Genomic DNA, 27,691 nt, shown 5'->3' with positions numbered 1-27,691 from the left:
ATGGAAGATAGCATTTATGAATCTATAAGCTTTAGAAAAGAATAAGAAAAAGTTAAAGAGAGACTAAGCTTTTAAATGTAAAATATGTAAAAGAACTATAGTGTAGAAGACTCGATATTGATAAAAAATTTGGATTATTCAATAATAAGTTAAACATCTCGTCTATAATAAAATTAATGCGCAAACCATTAATAAAATCAATAATAAACAAGAATCAATAGCATCAATTTGCTATATTAACATGATTAAAATCCTAAAGATATTCAATTTTTAGATAACAATGATATCCTTCTCATGAGCCCTTTCTAGTTCTCATCAGTCATCAGCAAAGACATGACTCCATCTGATTAAATAGCTGGAAAAATTGATTAAAACTCATAGTAATCCAGATAAAGCTAATACAGTTTGTAACCAATACAATTTGATGATTCTACAAAAAAATAGTTCTTTACTCCAAACAACAAAAATAACATGAAACCAGATTAAAATAATAATTTCTTATCTGAAATCTATCAACCAAACGATTTTCAAAATATTTAATAAAATCAAGAAGGTGCTTCAAAAACATAGGTTGTTTCATTTAATTACTCTAAAAAATAGTAGCTAAAGACATAATTTGTTTTAAATAAATTTGCTGACGTGAAAAAATTTGTGAATAAACTAAAAGAAAAATCAAGAAGATTACTATTTAAATCAATTTCTGATTTTTAATTTGATATTATAAATGATGTTTCCTCTGATTTAGATTTTTATCTAAAAAGAAAGTGCATAAATTAAACAAAAGTATTGATATATTTATTTATTTATTTGACTATTAATATATACTTTTATTTTTATCAATTTAAGCGCACTATAGGGATCAGCTTTTTGACATGTTTAAATAGTAAAATTATTTAATAAATTATCTTGATTAACTTAATTATTATTAATATTAAAGATTAAATTTTTGGCAAATCATTCTAAGAATTTTTAGATGGAAAATATCTATTTTCTCTGGTAAACTTTTTAAAAAAAGAAAGAAGTGAAGTAACATCATTTTATATTATTAACAAACAGGACACTTTGCTAATGTAAATGTGGGATATATTTGCAATGCTATTTACAATAGCATTAATTATAATAATTCCTATGATGCATTTATTGGTTTTCTAAGAAATGAATTTTTTAATTATTTTTCATGACCATATTATCGCATGGGTTCTTATCATTGATACCATGCTTAGCTTAAATACTGTAAGTACTTTTTTTTTAATTTAGACTTTTATCATAAATATCAACTCAAAATTAAAAAAACTAGGAAATATATGAAAACGGTGTAAACATTAGAGATAGAAGATAGATCTTTAAATAGAATTTCAATAATCTTATGTAAAATATTTTAAAATATATTAAGGAGAAAGGATAATTAATTTTTATTTATTTTATCGAAAAAATTGCAATTAATTGTATCCAAATTTTTTACAGCAATCAAGATTCTTTGTAACCTAATAATATTAATTATAGAAAATTTTAATCAATAAGAAAACAAAAAGAAAAAATTAATTTCTATTTTTCTATTTAGAATTATTTGAAATGAGAAGTAGATATTATAAAATCTTTGGATAATCCAAAAATTTGCAAATTTTTAGAAACTTATTTATTTTACAATCATGATTTTTATGAATCATTTATTATTTAATTAGGTAAGATTTTTTAATCTTGATAATATACAACTTCTCTACAAGTTCATATAAATCAAAAATGCCATTTCTTCAAAATTTGGATTATGTTGTGTTTTTAAAGTATCTAAGTATTCCTTAAAAGGTCTCAGAGTTTGAAAATAAATTATAAATCAGTGATTCAGCTAAAAACTGGATGAAGTTAATCAAGTTAGAAATACTTGTCATCGCTTTAGCCCATATTGCTTGCTGCATTTTTTTAAAAATTGGACTTGAAAATATTTAAAAAGGAGAAATGAGTTGGGTTATAAAAGCAGGATTCAGTACAGAATCTTTGTGGGATCTTTACCTTTAATCTCTTTATTATATGATTATAACTATTTGCACTATTGGATATGGTGATATATCCCCATATTAATTAAGTAGTTTATTGTAAAATATTTAAATTTTGACTAATAATAAATTTTTTAAAATAGATGAAAAATTGTATATTGCTTTTCTATCAATTTTAGCCACAAATGTGACTGCTTACGCATTTTCTTAAATAAGCGAGATTGTTAAATTTGAGTCTTCTAAAAATTAGAAATTCAATGATTTCATGACAGACGTAAATAATCAAATGAAAAAAATAGGATTAGGAATGAGTCTATAAGTGAAAGTGAGGAAGCATTTTGAGTTTGTATATTACCAAGATGAATATAAGCAACAAATTTCAGAATCTATTGTTGATAAATTACCAAATAGCTTAAAGAATGAAGTCTTAATTGATATTTATCAAGAAAAAATAAATTCCATAAAAATGTTTAAAGAATTTTCATCTGATTGCTTGAAAAATATTCTTCTTTCCTTTAAACAAAAATAACTATTCCCAGATGAGATTCTTCTAAATTAATATGAAAATAGCTAAAGCCTTTATTTTTTAATTTCTGGAAATTTAGAAATTAACTTCTAAATTAGAGAAACAAAATCAGGTAAAACATATGAAAAAAGCAAGTAAAAAATTCAGGTAATTTAGAAAAGTTATAAAAATATTTCAATTTCTATTCATATATTGTTTTTAAATTACTTAGAAATCAGAAGCTTTTGGCTATGAAGGATTTTTGCTTGGAAAATGTAGTCAATATACACTAAAATCTATTGGCCCTTCACTTGTTTCTTATATAGACAGAAATCTTTTTCTATAAATTTTAAAATAATATCCTTAAGATTATGTAATTTAAAATCATTCAATATTTAATTAATTTTTGGTTTAAAATTGTTATTTGTCAAATACATATTTTAGTTTGTAAAATATAATTAGAATTTATATTCTACAATGTAAAAGTAAGGAGGAGTGGGATTAAAAAAGCTCTTTTTTGTCATGAAACATTTTTATTTTTTATATCAATATTAAAAATTTAACAGTCAAGAGACTTTTTTGATGTCTAAAGAACTCTTAAAGTAGACTTCCAATCTATTGCATTTTATTAAAGATATTAATTAGATTCTCCTTATTCTAATCATAAATAATTAAAAAAATTGGAATCTCCCTTTTGAAGCCATTGAAAATTAAAATGAGTGATATCCAACTATAATTCCCCCCTTTTAAATATAATATTTAAGAGATAATTTTATAACTTGACACTATTTTTAATAAAAATATCAGATATTTTTTTTAGAATTGAGTTTTATTAACAACTATTAAGCTGACTCTTCTAATAAACAAACAAATTTGAAAATTGCTTAACTATTAATTTAAAAAACTAATAAAATTATTTTTTAAGAAGATTTTAGAGTAAATTAATTTTATTTTTAACATTTAGGAAAAGTTCATATTCATGAGGGACTCTGCTATTTTTGGATAGAAAAATGAATTTTTTAAATTTTAAAAGTGTACCTCTTGTGGAAAATTTTCACACCAAATTTTTGACTGTCCATATTTAAGTCTTAACCTAACTTATAAACCTTCTAAAGAAAAAAATTCAAGACTTTAATAATTCTAAAGAAAAATGGAGAGAAAAAGAAATAGTTTAAATAATTTAATATATATTTAAGAAAAAGCTATGGCAGCTTAAGCTAATAATGATGAGTCCGCGATTATAGATGCTTACAATATTTGTTTAAAGCCAATATCAGTAAATGATGAAAAAGAAATTTAATCTGAATTTTCTTCATAATCCCTCAATAATTCAAAAAATAATGATAAAGCTTAAAGTTCTCCTTAAATAGCAGAAAAATAAACTATTCCATTTCAATCTCTAAGTTAAAAACTACCTTATTTAACTAACTTATAAAATAAAGAATAAGAATAACTTGTAAATGAAGTATCTATAAAAATAGATGAAAGTGGTTAATCTGATTAAACATAATTAAAAGCAAACGAAAATACCTTAGTGAATGACTAAGATAAAGAAAAGTTATCAGAATTTTATTAAAAATCAAAAGAAACAGATATTTTCAATGAAGAAAGCTGTGGTTACAGAAATTCAAATAGGAGTATTTTACTAACAGAAGAAGTTTATAAAGATAAACTAAGTAATTAGGATAAACTGAATTAAGAAAAAAGTAATGGGATTTTTAATTTAGGAAGTAGCACTATTGATAAGTAGTACTCGTCTCAGCAATCAGGAGGCTAATTTAAAATATAAAAAATTAATACTCTTTTGATTGAATCAAGCCAAAATTATTTTGAGGAGCCAGAGATTTATCTTTTAAAATAGGCATTCTAAAAGAGAAAAATGAGAAGCCTATAATAATTTAATAACTTTTAAAGATCCTTATCAGATAAAGTTTATGATACAAAAAAAAGTTTTAATTTTAATTAAAGTAAGTAAAATATATCATTGTTAGATATTTTAATGAGTTTGAGGGATAGTAAGTTAAGATCTTAATCAACATAATTAAAAAATATTCAAAATAAAGAATACTTAAATAGCTTAATTGAATAACTGGCACTCATTCATAAAAATCGATCTGAAAATGAAATAATAGATTCCCACTAGTATTAAAATTAATAAATATTTAAAGAGAGTACTAAGTAAGCAGAAGACTTTAATTAATAAATTGAAAATTTTACAGAATTTTCAATAAGGTAAAAAATAGGATTGCAAGATCTTGACATGCTGGTCGTTAGAAAGTAATTCATGCTTTAGTAATAATAAAATAAAATCCAAAATTTTATACAAGTTCCTGATAATGAAATAGATATAGATAGAATGTAGAACTTTAAATATTACTATGCAAATTATAATCATAAATTTGTCTTAAATAGGTATAAGAATTATTAAGATAAAAAGTAGGTTCTATCCCATATCAAGCTTAAAAAATTAAAGAAGTAAAAAATTAAATAATAACATAAAAATAGTTCAAAATCAGATATTTGATATCATAAATAAATACATGCAAAAATTAATTTTATTAAAAATATTTAGCTATTTTTAATTATTTTTATGTTTAAAAAATTGAAAAAGTTTATTTTATTCTTTTATTTTAAGTTTTTTAATAATAATATTTTACAAAAATTATTTTTCTTATTATTAAGTATATTTTGATAAAAGCATAAATAATGTAAAATCGTTTCTTTAGAAAAAAACTATCAACAAAGATATATAAAAATTATTATAGATAAACTGTTAAGATATATATATATATATACCAATAATTATTATCAATAAACTTGCACCAATAAGGATCTTTCTTCACCTTTATTAACTTTTATATTTATCTTAAAGTAAATATATAAAATGACTATAAATTAAATATATATCTTTGGATTTGATCTTTATTTTAAAGATTTTAATTAAAATTTTTCATTAAGATTATTACAGAATTAAAATTAAAAAAACTTTTATTCAAATCACTTAAAATTATAATTTAGTAAATATATATATTTTGGGGGTTTTTTGATTAAATAATAATTTTAAAAAAATTAATTTTATAAAGATAAAAATATTTTGAATTAATTTTATAAATGAGCTTAATGACTGTTTTATAAAATAATTAAATATTATAAAATCAAAAAAATACAATAGAAAAAATAATAAATATATTGATTTTTAAATAAAAAATATAATAGTTTTATAAATTATAAAATATTGTGCTTACTTAAATAGATCATTATGATGAAATTTATAAATTTAATAGGATTTTCTTTGGTATTTTTATTATAAATGCTAAAGTGAAAAACTTTATTATACTTGAAATTAGCAATTCAAAATATTTGAACGTACATAAATTCATTTATTTCATTCAATTTTTATAATTAAGCATTCAACATTTAACATAAAGGCATTTAAAAAAATAATTGGATTAAATTGATAATTAAAAATTAATAATTAGATTTTTTGTTTAGTTTTTTTTTTACCTCTGATTTTTTAGCAACTATGAATTAAGATACATAATTGATTTAATTAGATGAAACGTTAGACAAAGAAAACAAATTCATTTTATCTTCTTAAGTAGCTAATAACATTATTGGCAGGGAAGAATAGGATTTTAAATTAAGTATGAGCTAATCTAAGTTTCAAGATGCTCCTATGATTAATAATAGTACTAATCCACCTTTTTAGCTTTCATAAACTAATAATAATAGTACAATAAATTAAAATTAAAACATGTCTCAAAATTAAACTGGAAATAACTTAAGCTTAATGGGATAAATTCATTCTAATCAGCATTACTCTGACTTTTTAAGTCCAAAATACTATGAAATAGATAACGATTTGAATCAAAATTTTAGCAATTAGTTAGATTACTAGATAGGTTAATAAAATAACTTAGCTCCTTTTTCAAAATAATAGAATAATGGTATAGAATAAAGACATTAATATGACCCTCAAATAGTATCTTTGAACAATTTAATCAATCCAAACAACAATCAGCAGTTCGATTAAACTTACTAGAATTTTTTAAATACCTAATCCAAAGCCCTCCTAGGAAGTAAAAATTTCGAAAGTGAAAAAATAAATAGCCTAAATTGTAGATTTTCTGAAAAATTAGATAAACATAATAGAGTTTCTGTATCATCTATAAGCGCTCGAACTAATTCAATACAAATTATTAACGAAACAGACGAGTAAAACGCAAAAAAATAAAGCCACGATTTGGAATAAGAGGCAAAATCAGATATCTCAAAAAACTTATAAGTAAACACAACAAAAGGAACATTTTCTATAGTGAAAATGGCACTGGTAAAGAATTTTGCTAACAAATTAATTAAAAGAGTTAGAAATGTAATGTTTAGAAAATTGACTAGATAGTAATTTGGAATGATTGATGATTTCGCCTCTGATTTTAATTACTATATTTATTAATAAAGATTCATTTACTCTGAAGTAAAATTTATAAAAATTGAATTCAATTTGATCTTTAAAATTTTTTTCTAAAAAAGAAAACAACCTTCATTAAAAAGTGCATTTATCTTATGGAATGTAAACAATTTTAATTAAATTTTGATGTGAAAATTATAAATACTTCCTGTGTAAATAACTAAAAAGAAATTGTTACTTAAATTTATTTATTTACATAGCATATATAAACATTGAAAAGTGTTGCCTCTATATAACTAAAAAATACATTATTTAATAATAAATCTTTCAAATAAACAACTAGAATTAAAAATCACTGAATTTATAAATTAATTCCTAAGTGGAAATCTCATGTTAATGCCAGTAATTTATTGATTAATTTTTTATTTATTGCTAATTTTATTTAATTTGTCTTAATATATTTTTTTTAATTAAATAGGAATCTATTTTTAAACTCATTTGGTATGATTTATTTAATGAATGATTTGCTTTTCTTAAAAAAATATTTAATTTAAAAGGGATATTTTCATAATAATTGCTATTATCCTAATGATATTGATTATTCCTGTCTGCCATATTTATGACACACAAAACGTCCCTCTTCTAAGATTCTTTAATTCTGCTTTCATTTCAATAATTTTAGTTTTTGAATTAATCATAAATTTGAATTCAGTAATTTATTTATCTAATACTTCTTTACCATTAATTAAAAAATTGATATAATAAATTACAAGATTTATTTTGATTCATTACTCTTTTCTTAAAATATTTATAATTTTAATTTAGTTTACATTTTATTTTCTAAAATAGGGAATTTTCTATAATGGTATCACTATAAAAGATCGAAGATTAATCATAAAAAAGAACTTTTATTTCATCGCGTAATAATAAAGTTATATAATTTAACATGCCATTTTTAATATTTTTATTTTTATGTAACAGGAAGGATATTATTGTTATAAGTCTATATTTTGTATCTTAAACTGGTGAAAATAATTCTTGGATTAGCTTGCTTGATTATTGTATATTTTGGAAGATAGTAGATTTACCTAAAAAGATATCAGAAATAGAATAAAGATTATAAATTAGCGAATCTATTTTAAATTGGTTAAAATTATTAAAATTAGAGTGCTTGATACTAATTATCGCACACATAGCTAGTTGCATATTTATAAGGATAGCATTATCCGAACAGCTAGAAGGTAAAAGTAATTGGCTTCAACATTATTAATTTGATGATTATAGCTTTTCCGATCAGTATCTTGTTTCTATATACTTCATGATCATTACTATGACTACAACAGGATATGGTGATATAGCTCCTTTTACTTAATGTAAACCATAAAAAAATCTTTATTTTATTCGTTTGATTAACATTATTGATTAGAAATTAAAATATTTTTCTAATTTTATTATAGATGAGAGAGTGTTTATACTAATTATCGCTTTGGTTTCTTAAAATGTTGTTGGCTATTCAATTTCAACGATTAGCGATATTGTTAAAACTTAGAGTGCTAAGAAAAAAGAATTCAAATAATTTATGAAAGAAATAAACAAAGATATGAATAACAGAAATATAAATATTCAGCTTTAGCACAAGATTAGAAAATACGTTGAATATCTTTACATTCAAAATACTAAAAAATCATCATTTGACACAAACATCCTTGAGATTCTGCCTTATTAGCTTAAGGAAGAGGTTTTATTGGAAATAAATAAAGAGATGATAAGTAATATTAATTATTTGGGAATATCAAAGTTTTCCTAAGTATCTCAAAAGCAGATTACGCTCCTCATTAAGTAGAAAGTTTATTTTCCAGGAGAAATTATTTTCAAATTTGGTGAATTAAATGATAAAATATATTATATAAACTAAGGATAAGTCAGTCTATCAATTCCTGTCCTGACTAAGATTGATAAAATTACATCTCAACCAGAAATGAACTTCAAATTTTTGAAAGTATTTTTAAAGCTTGTTTTTAATTATTTTTGATTGAATATTTTATGTAATTAGAAGTAAGATGTTTTCGGTCAACAAGGCTTTATCACAAACTCGCAAAATTCTTATACAGCAAAGACAAGTTCAGTAACTGTTTTGTCTTATATCAGTAGAAATGATTTTTTGTAAATCATAAGAAATAATTCAGATGACTATGTAAATAAATTAACTTTAATTAAATATATTTTCAATAATGATTAAAAACTTTTCTAATAAATATATTTTGATTAAAAGGAAATATTCTCAGAAATAAAAGATAAAATAATATTTAGTCATGACTATTCATAGATGAAGTTGAAGTGCTACTCATGCGGTGAGTTTAATCATCAATTAGAGAGCTGTCCTTATGTGAATTTTAATATTCCTTATAACTAAAAAAAGTCTTCATAAGAAGAGAGAATTAAGCATTCTAGAAGAGCTTAAAAAAAACCTTTTCACTCAAACTATGAAGATTTAAGGAAAGATGTTATTGATTATTTAAATTAATCGATCAACAGTGATCTATATTCGATAATATAGCAATCTATTATTCATCCAGAGGAGCTTAAAACAAATTATGACATTTATAGAATAAACACTATAGAAAAATAATTGAAGGATACTAGTCCTGTGTCATATGCAAACAATTTTGATAGAAAACACAATTAAACAACAACAAATCAATCAACTTAGCATTAATAAGTTGATTTCGAAAATGCTGTTAATGCTTAAGTGAAAGAAAACGATGTAATTATAAATTTATAAAATGATTAACAAGTTCTCAAACACACATAATCAGCTGATGGTCTAAAAAATAATTATCTCAATAAATTGGATATAATTAAAGAAAATGATGATGAGAATTAAATAAGAAATTCAATGATTCCAAGAAAAAAAGAAAAATAAACTACTAGAGATTTACAGAATTCATAGGAAAACGAACTTTAACTTCCTATCTTGAACCAAGGTTTTTCTGATATCAATTACGGATAAACTTAGCATTACGAAAAAATAGAAAATATTTTAAGTTTATAAAACCAAATGCATAAATTAACTAGTTTAGATGAGGGTATTTAAACAGAAAAGCAAATTAAAAAGCATACAAATGATATTTTAACTAATAGCTTAGATGTTGGATCAGCAATATAGCAATTTACCAATTAGAAATCAAAAGATTCAATATAAAATTCTATTGATTTATAGATAATGCAGCAGCAATAATAGTTTTTAAGAAACGAAGAAAAAAAATTCCTTTAGAATGATTAAGGACATAACAACAGCTCATTTATCAACAACTCAAATTCTAATTCTTTAGAGAGAAATACTGCCTAAGGTAATTCAAAATCCCCATAGAAAGTTGATATACCTCTCTTTTAGGAAAATTAATTCTATATTGAACCTCTATCAGGCTCTCTAAAGAAAAAAGCTTCCTCTCAAGGATTGCTATTTCAAAGACAAGCAAAATCAAAGAAATAAACTGTAACTTAGCAAACTAACACATAATTACCGTTGATATAATTAAGAGACGAAAGTTGTAACATTAATTCTGAGTGGGATATGAGCAATCTTACTCCTTAAAATTTTAGCATTTAAGAATAACTCTAGTAAAGAAGAACAAACAGATCGATCTAGTCCTTGACAATCGTTGAATAAGAAATTCACAAAAGAATAGAAGAAAAAAAATAGAGCTGTAAAATGGTTTCAAAGATGAATGAAACATTTAGCTCTTCATTAAGAAATATTCCAAGAAATAGTTTAAAAGGTCTTACTCAGTAATTAATTGCTCCAGAATTTGAATAATAATAGAACGGCTAAATAGTGTTGAAGTAAAAGTAATTTGTAAATGGAAATTTAACTCCTACTGTATAATCTAGTATCCACAGAAAAGATAAGAGACACGCAACAATTAATTTATAGGAATAGTAATCTACTGCTAGCTCAAATAAGCATAGAGATTCTTATTATTATGGAAGAAACAATACAAATTACACTTATAAACTGGCTTTATAACATTTGTAACCATATCAAGTATAGAATAACGAATAAAAATAATAAGAAAAACAGCTTCCTCAATAAAATACTTTGAACTCTAACTCTTAAAATGCATAAAGCTTTATGCATTTATTAACTTAAGGTACTTAAAAACATAATCCAAACAGTATTTTAGGCGAGGGCACTAGAGAGAATAAATCAAAGTTTATCCAATTTGCTATTAAAGAAAACTCTTTAAAAAAATAATTATAATCTATGAAAATGATTCCTAACGTAGAGTCTTAGCATGAAATTCAGTAGGATTAGCAAAATGAAATTGCTTAAAATAATTAACTGCCTCCAGAGAAGTTCCATCAAGGCGAATAAATAGCAGAAGATATTAGCTAAAATGTAGAATTCTAAATAAGGTGTGTAAAGGGAGTATAAGATATTGATATCTTAGTTTTAAGAAAAATATATCTACTAGCATAACTTAAAAACTAAAGAATTGAAGAAATTGGAGAGGAGTGGTAAGAATATATTTTAGTAGAAGATAATGAAATAGAAATAGATGCCTTGCAAAACTATAAATTTTACTTTCCTTAAGGAAATTTCTATCAAATAAAAAGTAACATTAGAAGAAAAGAAACCAAAAAGATGATGAAAAATAGGAAGAGCAAAAAATCTTAATACTTTGGTGGAGCCACCAATACTTAATAAACTAAATATCGCACAAAAAACACTCAATTAGTTTGATAATAATCATTGAAATTATTAATTGACCAGTCTAAAAAAATATTTGTTTGAATAGTTCTTAAAAATATCTAAAAAACTTTCATATAAAAATTTCATAACTTCAATTTTGATAATTCTTCTTTTCTTTTTTAAAAGTTATGAAATTTTTTATATTTTTATAAAAATTAATATCCAAAACTTATTTCAAGTTGAAATAAAAGTAGAAATTTATTTCATTAAAAAATAATATTTTAAGTTTATTTTTAAAAATTAACTTTTTACTAATTTTTATGATATATTCTTACTTTAAGTGGATTTTGCATCATCTATATTAATGGGCCTTCTTTATTAAAATTATATATTTAAATTGTAAAGTATACTTCTAAATAGAAGAATAGAATGCATTATTTTTCTATTTAGAATAATAAAATTACTGTAAAAATAAATCTTACACTTTTAATCTATCATTATTTGTTTGTTTGATAGTTTTTATAAATATCCAATTTATGAACAGGCAAGTTTTTAAATGTTGATTTATGTTATTAATTAATTTATAGTAAAATTTAGTATAAAACAAAATTTTTAAAGTCAATTAGATATCTTGAGCAATCAAATCTAACCTGAAAAAGTTTAAATGGAATAAAATAATATTAATCCTAATAGGGGACTAAAAGCTGTAGTGTTAGGTTCAACAGGAGCTATTGGAAGAGTATGTGAAATATCTAAAGACGTTTTATAAATTGTATTATGTATTTATGTATTAGGTACTCGTAAGGGAGCTGTGTAGCAATAAAAAATGGGTAGAAGTATCAGTAATCGTTAGAAGAAAATTGAATGAATGGAACAATATACAAGGTAAAGAGAAATCTATAAAAATTTAGCGTTTATGTTTTTTATGAATAAAATTAGGTTTTGAAAAACTGAAAATAATCGAAGTAGGCAGTTTAGATGAGCTACAAGAAACAGAAAAATGGGTCTAATTTAGAAATTATGATTCATTCTTTTGCACATTGGGATCTAGAACGAAAGAAGGAAAGGTAAATTTTTTTATTAGCAAAGAAATTATAATTATATTCTATTTCAAAAAAGGATTAATTCTTTAAAGTTGATTATACATACTGCTTTTGGGGAGCATAAATAGCTGAGCACAATAGTAAATAAATGAATATATTATTTATATTTCAAGTAATTGATCTTTAAAAATTATAGAAATTCCTCACTTTTCTCTATTAAGTTCTGTAGGAGCTAATGCTAAATCTATGTTTTTATACACAAAAACAAAAGGATAGGTAAAATTAATTAGTCTGTCTAATAATTATCGCCATTTAACATATTATATTTTTTATTATAGATTGAACAAGCAATTAAAGATTTAAACTTTAGATATTATTCTATATTCTAACCAGGTAAATAATAAATATATTGTTTAAAGCATTATTATAAAAGCAAGTAAAATAATGAATAATAAATAAAAGGATTTTTGAGAAATAGAGACAATGATTCAAGATGCATAGAAAAGTTTTTCTAGTACTGCTGCTGTTGCTGTGGACCAAGCATAGAGAGCGTAGATTGTGCAAGAGCTATGATAATGGAAGCAGAAGAACGTTTTAGCAGTAGTAGCGAATAATTTGATAGAATTATCACATATACAAATGCATAAATGAATTCTATTGCTAAAAATTGATATTATTATTTATTTTACTTTTTTATATTTTGAGTTAATTAAAAATTCTTAAAATATTATTTTAGACCTCTAATAATAATTTCTCTAAAGATATCTTATATAAATAGCTTAAATTTCATGAATTATTCTCAAAATACGCTAAATCAGTAAATTAAAAATGTAATTTTATGAGTTAAGATTTTTTCAAACATTCAAAAATAATTTTTGAATAAATTAAATAAACAACTTAAAAATTAAATAATATTAAATATAATAATGAGATAATTATTTTTTTTATTAGTTTTTAAATTAATTTTTTGTTATCAAATATAAAAAAATAGAATCTTATGTATTTGCGTTAAAACTCAATACTAACAAGTTTTTAATCAAAACATACTTACTTGTATCAATCAATAAATATCTGCAATTATATTTAAATTATCTTTATAAATTGAATTTATCAGATTTTGTAATATATAAATTTTAAAGATATTTAGATTATAAGAAACAATAAATAAAATAGCAAGGATGCATTATTATAAAGGGTTACTAATTGCAGGGCTTTTTCCGGATGTAGTTAGCCTTTGCTCGTTTTGTTTATCTATTCACTTAATTTGTCAAAGATTCCTCATATATCCGATAATAATTTTAGTTTTTGTGATTCTACATAGGTTTATTGTTACCATTAACTTATCTAAAATGCCAAATACTCTAAATTAAACAAATAATAAATTGCTTTCAGTATTTTTCTTAAACTTCTTAAATCTGAATGATAAAAATCTATCTGAATTCGTATAGCAATTAGAGCCAATATATCTTTTAGTATATTATCCATTACTAATAATATTGATTGATTTAGCTAACAATAATGAAATTATTTCTAATAACAAGTACATATTCATATTCGCTCTATTATTTATGGCCTATTTTATTATTGCAGTTACCTATCTCTATAGCTATAAGAATAAATTTAATATATTTGCTGTAAACATATTAACAACCAATTTGGTTCATTTTAGCTATACCTAAACTGTATTACTTACCTTTTTAGTTGTAGTTAGATGTTCTTACCAAACTATTTTAGAATTTGGGATAACCATATTCTCTCTAACAATAATCCAAGCTATAGTTTTCAAAATATTTACAAGCTAGTATATAAAAATTTCTAAAATGCGAACAATATATTGGATGTATGCAACTATTTTAGATGAAGGGCACTTTCAGTTAAAATCTATTTCAAATAAAAATAAATTCAAGTATTATATAAGTTCCAAAGCTACATTAATAATTAAAGGTTGTTTAATAGCAAGCTTATTTTTAATTTCTACTTATTCAATAGACAAAAAGCCTTATCTATGGTTAATTTTATTGCAAACAGAATGGATTTGCCATCATTTAAGGTATTTTTTAGTTTCAGAAAAGGTAATCTACCAAAACAATTCAATCACTTAAAAATCCCAAATAATACCCTTTATTGAAAAGTATATAAAATTTAACTGTCAAATTTATATAGATTATAAAAAAAAATTAAAAGATGGCTATTAATAGCTTGAAGAAGATAAAGACTTGAGCTTAGAGGAGTAAATAAAACTGTTTAAATTACTTTTATAAATTAAGGAGTAATCTACAATTTATATTGTAAAATATGATTTACTAGCTTATTTTAATAACCTTATTGTTCATAAATTAGTAACCAAAGAAGCCATGTAATTAACTTTGTATGATTCAAAATATATCCCAGAAAATTTTCTTCCTAAAACATCTTATATGAATTTGGATTTCAAAAAAATATTAATAAATAGATCAATGTAACAATTAAATGATGATTACTAATATGAACATTTTATTGGATTTCATAAAATTAAAAAATAAATTTAATAAACTTAATTCTAGATTTTGTTGTTCCATAAAATATAAAGCAAAATATTTGGAATGAATCCTTCACAAATACTTTATGATTTATATGGTATGGACTTAGAATATGCAAAGTGAAATAAGAGTTAATTTATTTATATTATGATTGTATGGGTATTTAAAAATGTTAAAAAATATCTAATTTACTTGAATCCTTTTATCCAAAATTACTGATAAAGAAATGCTAATCGAGTAAATAAAGATGTCCTTAGAGGACATGTTGAACTGTATTATCTGAGTTTATGTATGTCTCTTAAATTCCATAAATTAGTTAGTTGATTGTTTTTGAAAATTTTATTTTTTTTCTAATAAGCAATATTTTTATGATTGAATAGTTAAATAAATACTTAGCATTTATCAAAATTTTTATTTTACTATATCTTCCATTTTATGAGTTAATTTTATTTTTGAATATATTAGTTATATGATGAATTTAAATGAGTGAAAAACATATGATAAATCCATACTTTTTAAAAAAATTTATTGTTTTAATTAATTATCGAAAATAATAATGATAGTAATAATAAATTGGGTAGTTGTTAAATAAAAAATATATATAATATATTCATAATTAAAATAAGAGGTAATTCAAATCACCATGAAATCTCGTTATATCTTTATTTTTTAACATTATTTTTCTCAATTTATTTATTTTCCTCATTAATATTGAAGAGTAATAAACATTTTTATTTAAAAAATTTGAGTTGAAGGTCTCAATACACTAAATATAAAATTTAATAAATTCAAAACAAATAAACTTTAAGATACTTAAATAAATATTTTAATTTAATCAACTTTATAAAGTTTTTAATTTCTGCTCACCAAATTATTTGATAATAAAATTCTTAATATTTTCTGGATTAATATCTATTTTTTAGTTTTTCATTAATCTAATTGTTGCAGGTAAATAAACTTTGCTTAATTTCAATCCTTTAAATTTAGGCAAATTTTGAAGAATGTGAATAAAATCTTTAATTATACTCTACGAGATTTCATTATTAACATAATTTAATTTGCTTACAAACTACTCACCTTCCTTTAATATTTTGTATTCAATAGTCTTAAGCTTAACCATCTTTATGACCTTAATTTATTCAGGACTGAGTCTAGGTCTCCCACAAATATAGAGCACTTCTCCTTCGCCCTTCTCTAAAAATGAATAGTTATTTACTTCAATATAGATTTACTTGTAAAGCTTATAAAAATCTCTGTAGTTATCACACTCAACAGTTTTTTAAATTTATCTGTATCTTAATTTAAATTTCTTAAAAATAGCCTCGGCTTCTTCTGGGCTAATGCATATATCTCCTGGTTAATTCTTGACTATAGAAAAGCTAATCAAAACAGGGTTTGAATCATACTTCACATAGTACTTACACATACCTCCACAAAGCTCTGAAAGTAAAGTTTTATCAGAGAAATATTAGCAAACTTCTTCTCTTAATTGATTGTCTAAACTATCAAGATATTCAAACCAAAGAAGACCCATAGTTATAATATACTTGTATCTTTTATCAGCTTTCAAAGCATCAGATTTTTATTTAAAAATAAGAGACTCATTTTTTGTGCAAACTACCCAAGCTTGAGCGTTTTTACAGAATGAGATTTATGAGCAAGCACCATCATCCTTAAAAGTTCTATAAATAAATATAGTAGAGTAATATTCAAAATTTACAGGATGATTTTTCAAAATTAATTTCTTGTCATTCTCTGTAATTTCCTTTTCTACATTTTCTGCAGTTTCCTTAAATTTCTTATTTATAAAATTCTAATCTACCAACTTAGACAACCATAATTTTATTTTTTCCTTGCCAAGATCATCAAATTTTCTATGGCCTCTCCTTTAAAATATCTTCGTATTATTTTCAGCATCCTCAATAACTGATAGGCCTCTTGTCATATTATCATGAAATTCCTCCGAGCTGAAGAACTTTTCATTTTCTACATCTTCTTCAGCATCTTGCATGTAGTAATCTTTGACCTTCATGTTATTAAATGAGTATTCATTTACTTATATGTCTTTATCTTAAACTGCAATTTTCTCAATTATTTAAACTGAATTTTCAGTTTTATAAACCTCGCTTTGTTCTTTTTATGTTATCTTTTCCATTTTTCAGCATTTATTTTGATTTAATATTTTATATTAAATTTTATAGGATTAATTTAATATTTTAAATGCTTGCTATTCCCTCAATCGAAATAGACAAATTTTATTCTACATTTTTATTTGATCTTTTAATACTCTTATTTTCTGTTTTTATTTTATAATTTTTTAGTAATAGTGTCTTGTTTCAAAATATAAAATATCTTTATTTGTCTATTAATTTAAAAGTGTCTAAATCCAATAAATTGTTTTTTTTAATTATATAAAAATGAGCATATTAGAACTCACTTTATTAGCGTTACTTTAATATAAAATGAATTCTTAAATAAAATAATTTAAAATTTATTTTTTTAAATTCTTTTTTAATTTTTTACTAAATTTATTTTTTAATATTTTATTTCCTTACCTATATTTTTTTTAAGTAGTAGTTAATAAACCAATATGAGTTTCTTTATCTCAAATATCTTTTATCAGCTTGATCTTTTATTTCGAGAAATAAAAAAGTTCTTTCATTTTTTAAAAAAAATAGATTTTATTGAATAACAATGAATTTTATAAGAAAAAATATAAATTTTTGATCTAAAAGAGCCTTAAAATATCAGAATCCGCATTTCAAATAATAACCAATATAAAATTAATTATTTCAGTATAAATTAATAAGCATATCAAAATAGAAAGTCTCTTAATTAAAATAGAATTTAGCTTGATAATATTTTTATCATGATTTCTTTACTTAACTCACAACTTATTAAAGTTTATTCTATAAAAGGTTAAGAAATAGGTTTATCAATATAGTAGTTTCTTCAAAAAATTATTTGCTTATAAAAAATGTTAATTTTAAGACAAAAAATATTAAAAATAATAGTCAATCGTTTTGTTTGTTAAGAAAAAGTAAATAAAAATATTAATAAGCAATTAGGCATAGAAAAATTAAGTATTAAATCATTAATTAGTTATTAGAATTGCTTCATTTATTCATAAATATATTCACATTGAAATTGATCAATTATATATTAAATAATCAAAATGTCACTGATAAAATAAGAAAAGAAAAAAGTTTTTGACATACAATTCTAAATAAATTATTGATTGATTGATCACTTTTTCATCCATAAAATTGTCAATTAATTTTCTATAAATAATAAATTTATAAGTTATTAATTAAAAGTTTGCAAATTTTTAAATAACCTAAATATAAAAATAGTAGATTATGGAGTTAAAGAGTTAAGAAATATCAAACATTAAATCTAACAATTTAAATATATAATGTCCAAACGAAGTTGAAATTAGAAAACATAGTTATTAAACTACAATAAAAAATTTCAGATAAAAAGTAGAACCAAAAGACACTTTTATAAATATTGAAAGAAATACACTCAACAGCAATGTAGAACATTAGAATCAAAAAAATTAAATTAAGAGTATATAAAACTAAGATATGATTAAAGACAATTTAGTAATATATCCGCTCTGCACACCAGTGTTTAACATAGAAAAAGATCTATTAAATATGTCTCAGAGTTAGTAGTAAATGAATAGAGATAGCTAATTTTAGTTGTTCGATAAGAGAGATTAGTAAAAAAAAGATATAAAAAATGATAATTTGAGCAAGAATGTCTAAGATACAAAACCGAACTTGTTTGTTAGTAAATTGTAAACTGAAAGTAAATACTAAAGCGAGAAATTAGAATTCAGTGAATATGGAATTTTAGATAGCTCTAGCATACAATAAGCTAAGAGATAATCTATTAAAAAAGGAATTGAATTTTTAGTTATAAAAAACATTAAAAAGTTTATATCAAATATAAAAAAGAAATCAAGAAGACTACTTTTCAAGGCATTGTCTAAGCCATAATTTTTATTGATTAATGATGTCTCTTCAAATTATGATTATTACTTCGAAAAAGGATACTTCAATCTAAGTGTATATATTTATTTGGCATTATGATTTATTTATTATTCTTATCCATTAGATGATTAATTAGTATTTTTATTAATTAATTAATTAATTAGGATAAAACTTTTACATAAAAATTGCTTTATAGAATTGGAGGTAGAAATTAATTAAACAATTCGAAATAGAAATTATATCAAAAAATATTTTTTTAATTTATTTTTAATAAAAAATGTAAATATTTAAGCAAATTAATATAATTAAATAAAAGTTGATAAATTTATTGATAGACTTTCTCAAATCGAATTACTCTGCTACATTATTTAACCAGTAACTACTTTATTTGGTTTATTTATGTTAATCATTAAATTAATCAAACAAAATTTAATTTTTTATATTATTAATATTTTGTTTTTCTTTAAAAATAAATAAAATCAAGGAATCTTTTTTTAAATTAGCATGGGACTTTTTTATGGTTGTATTTAACATTATATTTATAGCTTATGTTCCTCTTTATCATGTATTTTTAGACCTCTTTCCTGAAAATTTTAGTTAATAGGCTTTTTGCATTTAAATGTGTTTGATCATTCTTCTACTAGATATATTTGTTAACCTCAATTCTGTAAATTATTTTTTAGAAAAATTAATCTTTGTATTAGCATATTATTAAAAAATTAATATGTTTATTTAAAAGGGAATTTTTAAAAATGGGTTAGTCATCAAGGATAGAGCTTAAATCCTCAAAAAATAGTATAAGAATTTATTGTAAAATATAACATTAAAAAATATAAATAAAAAAATCTTTATTTTTTTTTAGAAAAGACATATTAGTATTAGTTTTTTTGATGCTATCTATAAATAATGAAAATGATAACCCTCTTACATACTTTAATTATGTTGTTTTCTTAAAAATCATTGATGTTAGTAGTAAGTTAGAAGAATTAGAGTCTAAATTTAGATTAAATGATACGATGTCAAACTTGTTGAAACTATTCAAGCTTCAATTTTTTATTTTTTTCATAGCTCACATTATTTGCTGTATTTTTCTGAAAATTGGATTAGAGTAAATACACTCGGGATAAAGTTGGATCATATATTATAATCTGCAACAAGCTAATTTCAAAGAATAGTATTTAAATAGTCTATATTACTGTCTTATAACAATGACTACAATAGGATACGGAGATATTACACCTAAAACTCTAAGTATTTTGTATTAAAAATGCTAAAAATTTTAATTCTATTTTTTAAAAAAAGCTGAAAAATCTTTTATCCTTGTTGTTAGTGTAATAGCATGTGCAATATTTGGCTATACTTTTTCATAAATAAGTGAAATTGTTAAAAACTTAGAAAAAAAGAAGAAAGATTTCAACAGAAATATGCAAATAATAAATAGAGAAATGAATAATAAAGGAATCAGCATTACTCTCTAACACAAAGTGAGAAAATATTTTGAATATCAAAAAAAAGTTGAAGAGAAAAAGTCTTTTATGTAAACAGACATGATAGAAACTTTGCCTTAAATTCTTAAAGAAGAGGTTTTATTAGACATAAATAAATAAATTTTGTAAAAGCATTACATATTTTCCAAATTAAGCTCAGAATGTATGAAAGAAATATCTTTAATTTTTCATCAAAAAAAATATTTTCCTGGTGAAATTATTTTTAATGAAGGTGATAGAGAAGAAAGTTTATATTTTATATGGAGTGGAGAAGTAAATATAACAAAACACTATTAAAGTAAAAACTCAACTAGTTAAGAAACAACCTTAAGAATCTTAAAAGTAACTATATTATATATAGATAGCATTTTTTCTTACATTTAAATCCATATTAAAATAATTATTTCTATTTAATTTATTAAAAATTAAGAAAAAATATATTGAAAATAAAAATTTTTTTAATTAGAAAAAAGATTTCTTTGGATAAGTTGGGTTTTTTATTGATAATCCAAATCCTTATTCAGCAAAATCTAAGACATTTTTGAATTTATCATATATAAAAAGAAGCGAGTTCTTTAAATGCCTTCATAAATATCCAAAAGATTATGTAAAAATAAAATTTATTTGAATATTTATAAAAATTAGATTAAACATACTAATAGGAAAACATTTGCTACATAAGAGATAATATTTCTCTCTATTAATAAATATCGTTTTTGGAAACAAAGTGTTTTTCTTGTGGAGATTATAACCATTATCTCTAGTAATGTCCCTCCGTTCATTTGGTTACTTCTATTAATTAAAGAGAGTATAAATATAATGCTAATCCTGATGAAAATTTTCCTATTTTAAGAAAATAAAAAAAATATAATGTTTTATACCAATTACATAAATTTTATTTGGAGGTTATTGATTTTTGGAACTAAAAGGTTAATGATGTAGGGGGAGGAGGAGTAGAGGAATCAATATTGGAAGAATTAAATGAGCTCATAGAAAACTAAAAGAATAAAAGCTTTGAAATATATACAGTGAATTAGATATCAGAAAACAGTGATGAAAATTCAGATGAAAAATTACAGCTTGACAACTCAAACAAACAGAAGAAACATACAATAAATACCTTTAACTCGAATGAGAGGAATAAATAAGGTAGCTAGAATAATACTAATAGTAGTATTTAAGGAAGCAATAAAAATATAAATAATTAAATCAATTTTACAAATTAACTTAATGTTAAGGAAGAAAACATAGATATTACATCAGAATAGTCTATATAAAAAATAAAAGAACTCCAGTTAAAATAAAACGAAAATTTAAAATTTGAAAATTATATAGAATCTCCAACTGATATTTATAATAGTAAATTAATTAAAGGTGGTGCCTTCAAGACAATTAACACTAAAAAATTATGTCAGAGTGATTAATCAGTGTTACCTGAAGCAGAAGATAATAATATTTATACTAATTAGAATTAGCAGCATGATATATTTGATTCAAATAGTAAGAAATTAGAAAAATCAGTGGTTTTACTTTCACAAACTTATAATTAAAATAATGATAATAATATTACAAATTAAAGCAAAGGTGATGAAATAAATATTTCTAAATAAGATTAAAATAAGCAAATAGTAAAAAATAAAAATAACTCTTTACAATTAGGGTCAATAAATTATTTATAAAATAATAAATTTGCAAACTAGCATGATAATTTGTAAGAAGAAGACACTGTTTAAAGATAAATTATTAGCCTTAACAATATTTTAGAAGATTTGAAAGTCTAAAAATCTTAACAAACAGATCAAAAGTAAGATGACTTTCCATTTAAAATATCTCCTTTAAATGAAGATTGTTTTTCTAACCATTAAATAAATTCTCCTATGAGAAGACACATATTAAAAAAAAACTAAGTTAAAAAATAGACAAGTATAGAGCTAGAAATCTTCTCACCAGAACTTAAAAATAAAGGTAGTTAATAACATTTAAAGAAGCTTAAAACTAATCTTAATAAATAAAGTGTTATGGTTGATAATAATTAAATTATTCAATAAAGCATCAATTAAAGTTCTCCAATTGAAGAAATGTATAGTTTAAAGAAAATAACCATGGGTAGAGGATCTGGAGTTAAATTAAAAGATACATAGAAAGGATTAAGTTAATTCGATGTTTATAATGAATAAATAATTTATTAGAATACTCAATATTTGATAAATTATATCAAATTAATGCAAGACTGCAAGCTAATAAATCCTATTATTTAAAATAGAACAAATAGTTTGGCTGAGATAAACAAAAAGAAGAAGATTTTTATTAATTAAAATGGTACAATCCCATAACATAGCGATAATGAAATTAAATCTCTAAATATTAAAGATGAAAAAGAGTAATCTAGTAGAAGTATTTCATAAAATAAAAAAAAGTTATCTATCACTGGTAGCTTAATTAAAAAATCTGATAGATAAATATTTATTAATGGTAAAACAACAACATCTACTGAAAAAAATTATTTTTTCCCAATAAATGAGAATATATTTGTAAGAAATACTTGTAACTTAGATATTAATTTACTTATATATAGAAAGTAACTCTTATGGAACTCTAATTTATAAAAATAAATTTAAGGTATTTTCGAATTTTATGAGTATGAAGATGACATTGATGCTCTTAAAAGCTATAAAATTTATTTTCCATAAGGTAATCTTGAAAATATTCTAAGAAAATGCTAAAATAAATAAATAAAATAAACAAATAAATAAACCTAATAAAAATAAAACAAATAAAGGCATGGCTCAAATAGATTTAAAGATCATCGTTTCAGTAAGATGTTAAATTAGCAACCCTCATTTATTGCAATATAGAGTATCTAAAAAAAATTTTGAGAGGAAATTAAAAGATAATTAATTAGTTTTATTTTTTACTTTAGAGTTTGTAAGAAATACTCAATATATATATTTAGTCTCTTTTAATTTCTTCACATTAATATATTTTATATTATTTTATTTTTAATAATTCAAATAGGAGTTTATTTCATAATTTTACAATTATATTTATCTTGAATATTATTATTGGAAGTATTAATTAATTTTTATTTTAAAATGCTTTAAAAATCCAAAATTTATTTTTCATCATAAACTAAAATGCTTATTAAATAAAATATTTAATTTATGAATTTTAAGATTGATTTTTGTTTAATAAAACTTTATGTATAAAAAAATCAATTTATAAATAAAGGATAATTTCTTTATTTAATGTATTAATTATTAAGATTATTCTATAAGAGGGTTTGGAATATGATTATCAATATAAATTGGTTCCTTCTAAATGTAATTTATCTATCAATACGTAAGAAATGTTAACTTTTGACAAATCACTAAAAAAATTAGAATAATTTATTATTTTAAGCTGTTAAATCACAAAATAAAACTAATCAATAATTAGGCTAAGGAAGTACTCTTATTCAAAAATTTATTAATAATTAGCCTTTTATTTCAAATTTGTTAATAAATTTAAATTGTAGTTAAACAAATATAAAATCTATAATCAAAATTGTACTAACTAATTGAATAAGAAAATAAAAGTTGTTGATAATGTTTCAGACTGATTGATATTTTTTTAGGCAATTTGTCAATTTGATTTCTTTGAACAATAAATTGATCTACAAACAATATTTTAATAAATTATTAATTAAAATTTTATAAGTTTTTAAATAACCCTAAAGCAATTAGCAAATTATGGAGATATAGAATTAAGAAATATCCAAATAATTTAACAATTTAAGTTTCTAAAATATAAATAATGCAGAAAGTAGAAAAGAATGTTATTAAACAAGAGTAAATGACACCCTATAAGGATAAGATACAGCAAACATTTTTATGAATGTTAAAGGAGATGCAATTAACAGAAAAGTAGAACTATAGAACTAATATAATTAAAATAAAAGATTATAAAACCAAAACTTGACTAAGGATCATTTAGTATAAGCTCATTTGTGCCATTCAGCAATGCCTAATATAGAAAGAGATTTGTCAAATATATCTCATAGTTAGTAAGCAAATAGAGATAGTTTAATTTGGTTATCTGATAAGAGAGATTAGTAAAAAAAAAATAATGATAATGATGATTTAAATGATGATAATTAGATCAAGAATGTGTAAGATTCAAAACCAAATTTATTTGTTGGTAAATAGCAAACGGATAGTAAATACTAAATCGAAAAATTTGAATTTAGTGAATATGGAATTTTAGACAGCTTAAGTATACAATAGACTAAGAGATTTACTATTAAAAGAGGAATTGAGTTTTTTGTTATAAAAAACATTAAAAAGTTTATATCAAATATTAAAAAAAAATCAAGAAGACTACTTTTTAAGGCGTTGTCAAAACCTTAATTTTTATTGATTAATGATGTCTCTTCAAGCTACGACTACTATCTCGAAAATGGATACTTCAACTTAAGCGTATTTATTTTAACATAATTTATTAATATTTTTATCTATTAATAATTATTCTTAATAATTAATTAGGAAAGAACTTTTATAGAAAAACAGTTATATAGAATTGGAAGTAAAATTTAAATAACTTGTTATATAAATTATTTTATAAATAAATATTTCTTTTAAATTGTTTTAATTAAAAATTTAAGTAAATTACTTTAATTAAACTAAGTTAGCAAGATAGTTGACAGGATTTCTCAAATAGAATTATTTTGCTATATCATTTAACCAGTATCAATTTTATTTGACTCATATCAATTAATTCTTAGATTACTCTGAATTTTATTTTATAAATTATCAATAATTAATTAATTTTCTTAATATAAATAAAAATTAAGGAATCTATTTTTAAATTAGCTTGGGATGCTTTCATAGTTTTATTTAACATTACGTTTATAGCTTACATCCCTCTTTATCACATATTTTTAGATCTCTTTCCTGAAAATTTTAGTTAATAGGTCTTTTTCATTTAAATCTGTTTGGTGATCCTTATACTAGATATATTTGTTAACCTTAATTCTGTAAATTAATTTTTAAGAAAAAGGAAGTTTAATTTAAAAATAATACATTAATTTAAAAGGGAATTTTTAAAAATGGATTAGTCATTAAAGATAGAACTCAGATTCTCAAAAAATAATACAAAAACTTAATGTAAAATTTTCAATTTATAAAAAAATACAAAACTATTTTTTTTAGAAAAGACTTATTGATCTTCATTTTTATGGCGTTTTCTATAAATGACAAAAAGGATAGCCCACTTTCATACTTTAATTATATCGTTTTTTTAAAGATCAGAGATGTGAATAGCAAATTAGAAGATTTAGAATCTAAATTTAGATTAAATGACACAATGCTAAATTTACTGAAGCTGTTTAAGCTTTAATTTTTTATTTTTTTTATCGCTCATATTATTTGCTGTATTTTCCTTAAAATTGGATTGGAGTAAGTAAGTTCAGGATAAAGCTGGATTGTATATTATAATCTATAATAAGCTAATTTCCAAGAATAATATTTAAATAGCCTATACTTCTGTCTTATTACTATGACTACAATTGGATACGGAGACATAAGTCCTAAAACTTTGAGTATTTTTAATATAAAAATTAAAAAAATAATTAAAAATTTTTTAAAAATAGCCGAAAAGTCTTTTATCCTTGTTGTTAGTGCAATTGCATGTGCTATATTTGGTTACACTTTTTCATAAATAAGTGAAATTGTTAAAAACTTAGAAAAAAAGAAGAAGGATTTCAACAGAGATATGCAAATAGTAAATAGAGAAATGAATGATAAAGGAATTAGTGTTGCCCTCTAACATAAAGTGAGAAAATATTTTGAATATCAAAAAAAAGTTGAAGAGAAAAAGTCTTTTATGTAAACAGACATGATAGAAAACTTACCATAAATTCTTAAAGAGGAGGTTTCATTAGATATAAATAAATAAATTCTATAAAAGCATTATATTTTTTCCAAACTAAGCCCTGAATGTATGAAAGAAATATCTTTAATTTTTCATCAAAAAAAGTATTTTCCTGGTGAAATTATTTTTAATGAAGGTGATCGAGAAGAAAATTTATATTTTATTTGGAGTGGAGAAGTAAATATAACAAAGTAATATTCCAGTAATAACTCTACTAGCTAAGAAACAACTTTAAGAACATTAAAAGTAAAAATTATTGCTACTTCTTTATTATATTTAAATTTACAAATTTACATTCAAATAATTAATTTAAAATTTTTTTGTTTAATTTAATAAAAAATTAATTTGAAAATGAATTATTTTTTAATTTAGAAAAAAGAATTCTTTGGATAAATTGGATTTTTCATTGATAATCCAAATCCTTATTCAGCAAATGCTAAGACATTTTTGAATTTATCATATATAAAAAGAAGTGAGTTCTTCAAATGCATTCAGAAATATCCAATAGATTATGTATAAACTAAATTTATTTGGATTGTACAATAAATATTAATTAAATTATAATAATAGGAAAAGATTTGTTACATTAGGGATAATATTTCTCTCTATTAATAAATATCATTTTTGGAAACCAAGTGTTTTTCTTGTGGAGATTATAATCATTATCTTTAATAATGCCCCGCTGTTCACTTGGTTAGTTCTATTAATTAAAGAAAGTATTAGTATGATGCATATCCTAATGAAAATTTTTCAATTTCAAGAAAATAAAAAAAATATAATGTTTTATACCAATTGCAAAAAATTCATATGGAGGTTATTGATTTTTGGAATAAAAAGGTTAATGATTTAGGAGGAGGAGGAGTTGAAGAAGCAATATTGTAAGAAATCTTTGACCTCTTAGAAAACTAAAAGAATAATAGCTTTGAAATAGTTACAATTAATTAGATATAAGAGAGTAGTAAAGAAAATTCAGATGAAAAAATAGAGTTTGACAAATAAAATAAATAGAAGAAGCCCACAGTAAATACTTTTAGCTCGAAAGAGAGGTGTAAAGAAAATAGCTTAAAAAATATGAATAGTATTATATAAGAGAGTAACAAAAATATAGTTAATCAAAGCAATTTTACAAATTAGCTTAAT

At 21.9% G+C, this 27,691-nt stretch overlaps 8 protein-coding genes across 8 annotated transcripts; 7 read left to right on the top strand and 1 right to left on the bottom strand. All coding sequences in view use genetic code 6, as the record gives it.

Annotated features, from left to right (window-relative positions):
• TTHERM_00263460 (cyclic nucleotide-binding domain protein) lies at window positions 1-5,020 on the top strand (the record flags this gene model as incomplete). The annotated part of the gene is made up of 9 exons (XM_001009095.2): window positions 1-783; window positions 847-883; window positions 938-996; window positions 1,057-1,233; window positions 1,298-1,368; window positions 1,683-2,080; window positions 2,135-2,664; window positions 2,729-2,869; window positions 3,461-5,020. 9 exons carry the CDS (start codon window positions 1-3, stop codon window positions 5,018-5,020), a joined length of 3,756 nt encoding a protein of 1,251 aa, XP_001009095.2.
• A 999-nt stretch (window positions 5,021-6,019) lies between these two features.
• Window positions 6,020-11,648, top strand: TTHERM_00263450 (cyclic nucleotide-binding domain protein; the record flags this gene model as incomplete). The annotated part of the gene is made up of 10 exons (XM_001009094.2): window positions 6,020-6,970; window positions 7,027-7,066; window positions 7,248-7,306; window positions 7,383-7,405; window positions 7,462-7,615; window positions 7,754-7,824; window positions 7,886-8,277; window positions 8,362-8,903; window positions 8,958-9,098; window positions 9,177-11,648. 10 exons carry the CDS (start codon window positions 6,020-6,022, stop codon window positions 11,646-11,648), a joined length of 4,845 nt encoding a protein of 1,614 aa, XP_001009094.2.
• A 411-nt stretch (window positions 11,649-12,059) lies between these two features.
• TTHERM_00263440 (Tat-interacting protein TIP30, putative) lies at window positions 12,060-13,404 on the top strand. Its single transcript, XM_001009093.3, has 7 exons — window positions 12,060-12,336; window positions 12,392-12,482; window positions 12,537-12,664; window positions 12,717-12,780; window positions 12,837-12,916; window positions 12,979-13,033; window positions 13,103-13,404. The coding sequence occupies exons 1-7, from the start codon at window positions 12,154-12,156 to the stop codon at window positions 13,309-13,311; spliced, it is 810 nt and encodes a 269-aa protein (XP_001009093.3). The 5' UTR covers window positions 12,060-12,153; the 3' UTR covers window positions 13,312-13,404.
• Window positions 13,405-14,478: 1,074 nt separating this feature from the next.
• TTHERM_00263430 (hypothetical protein) lies at window positions 14,479-15,282 on the top strand (the record flags this gene model as incomplete). The annotated part of the gene is made up of 5 exons (XM_001009092.2): window positions 14,479-14,546; window positions 14,713-14,771; window positions 14,825-14,870; window positions 14,981-14,996; window positions 15,184-15,282. 5 exons carry the CDS (start codon window positions 14,479-14,481, stop codon window positions 15,280-15,282), a joined length of 288 nt encoding a protein of 95 aa, XP_001009092.2.
• A 712-nt stretch (window positions 15,283-15,994) lies between these two features.
• On the bottom strand, window positions 15,995-17,314 carry TTHERM_00263420 (hypothetical protein; the record flags this gene model as incomplete). The annotated part of the gene is made up of 1 exon (XM_001009091.1): window positions 15,995-17,314. The coding sequence occupies one exon, from the start codon at window positions 17,312-17,314 to the stop codon at window positions 15,995-15,997; it is 1,320 nt and encodes a 439-aa protein (XP_001009091.1).
• Window positions 17,315-18,518: 1,204 nt separating this feature from the next.
• TTHERM_00263410 (cyclic nucleotide-binding domain protein, putative) lies at window positions 18,519-19,256 on the top strand (the record flags this gene model as incomplete). Its single annotated transcript, XM_001009090.1, has 1 exon — window positions 18,519-19,256. One exon carries the CDS (start codon window positions 18,519-18,521, stop codon window positions 19,254-19,256), a length of 738 nt encoding a protein of 245 aa, XP_001009090.1.
• A 487-nt stretch (window positions 19,257-19,743) lies between these two features.
• TTHERM_00263409 (cyclic nucleotide-binding domain protein) lies at window positions 19,744-23,520 on the top strand (the record flags this gene model as incomplete). Its single annotated transcript, XM_001471102.2, has 6 exons — window positions 19,744-19,824; window positions 19,897-19,967; window positions 20,020-20,408; window positions 20,460-20,986; window positions 21,111-21,251; window positions 21,307-23,520. Exons 1-6 carry the CDS (start codon window positions 19,777-19,779, stop codon window positions 23,518-23,520), a joined length of 3,390 nt encoding a protein of 1,129 aa, XP_001471152.2. The 5' UTR covers window positions 19,744-19,776.
• Window positions 23,521-24,513: 993 nt separating this feature from the next.
• On the top strand, window positions 24,514-26,346 carry TTHERM_00263400 (ion channel protein; the record flags this gene model as incomplete). Its single annotated transcript, XM_001009089.3, has 4 exons — window positions 24,514-25,365; window positions 25,473-25,655; window positions 25,715-26,219; window positions 26,279-26,346. The coding sequence occupies 4 exons, from the start codon at window positions 24,514-24,516 to the stop codon at window positions 26,344-26,346; spliced, it is 1,608 nt and encodes a 535-aa protein (XP_001009089.3).
• Window positions 26,347-27,691: the final 1,345 nt, after the last annotated feature.

The sequence above is a fragment of the Tetrahymena thermophila genome, assembly GCF_000189635.1.
Source record: "Tetrahymena thermophila SB210 genomic scaffold scf_8254788, whole genome shotgun sequence".
NCBI lineage: Eukaryota > Ciliophora > Oligohymenophorea > Hymenostomatida > Tetrahymenidae > Tetrahymena > Tetrahymena thermophila.
This window is presented reverse-complemented; position numbering and strand designations above follow the sequence as displayed.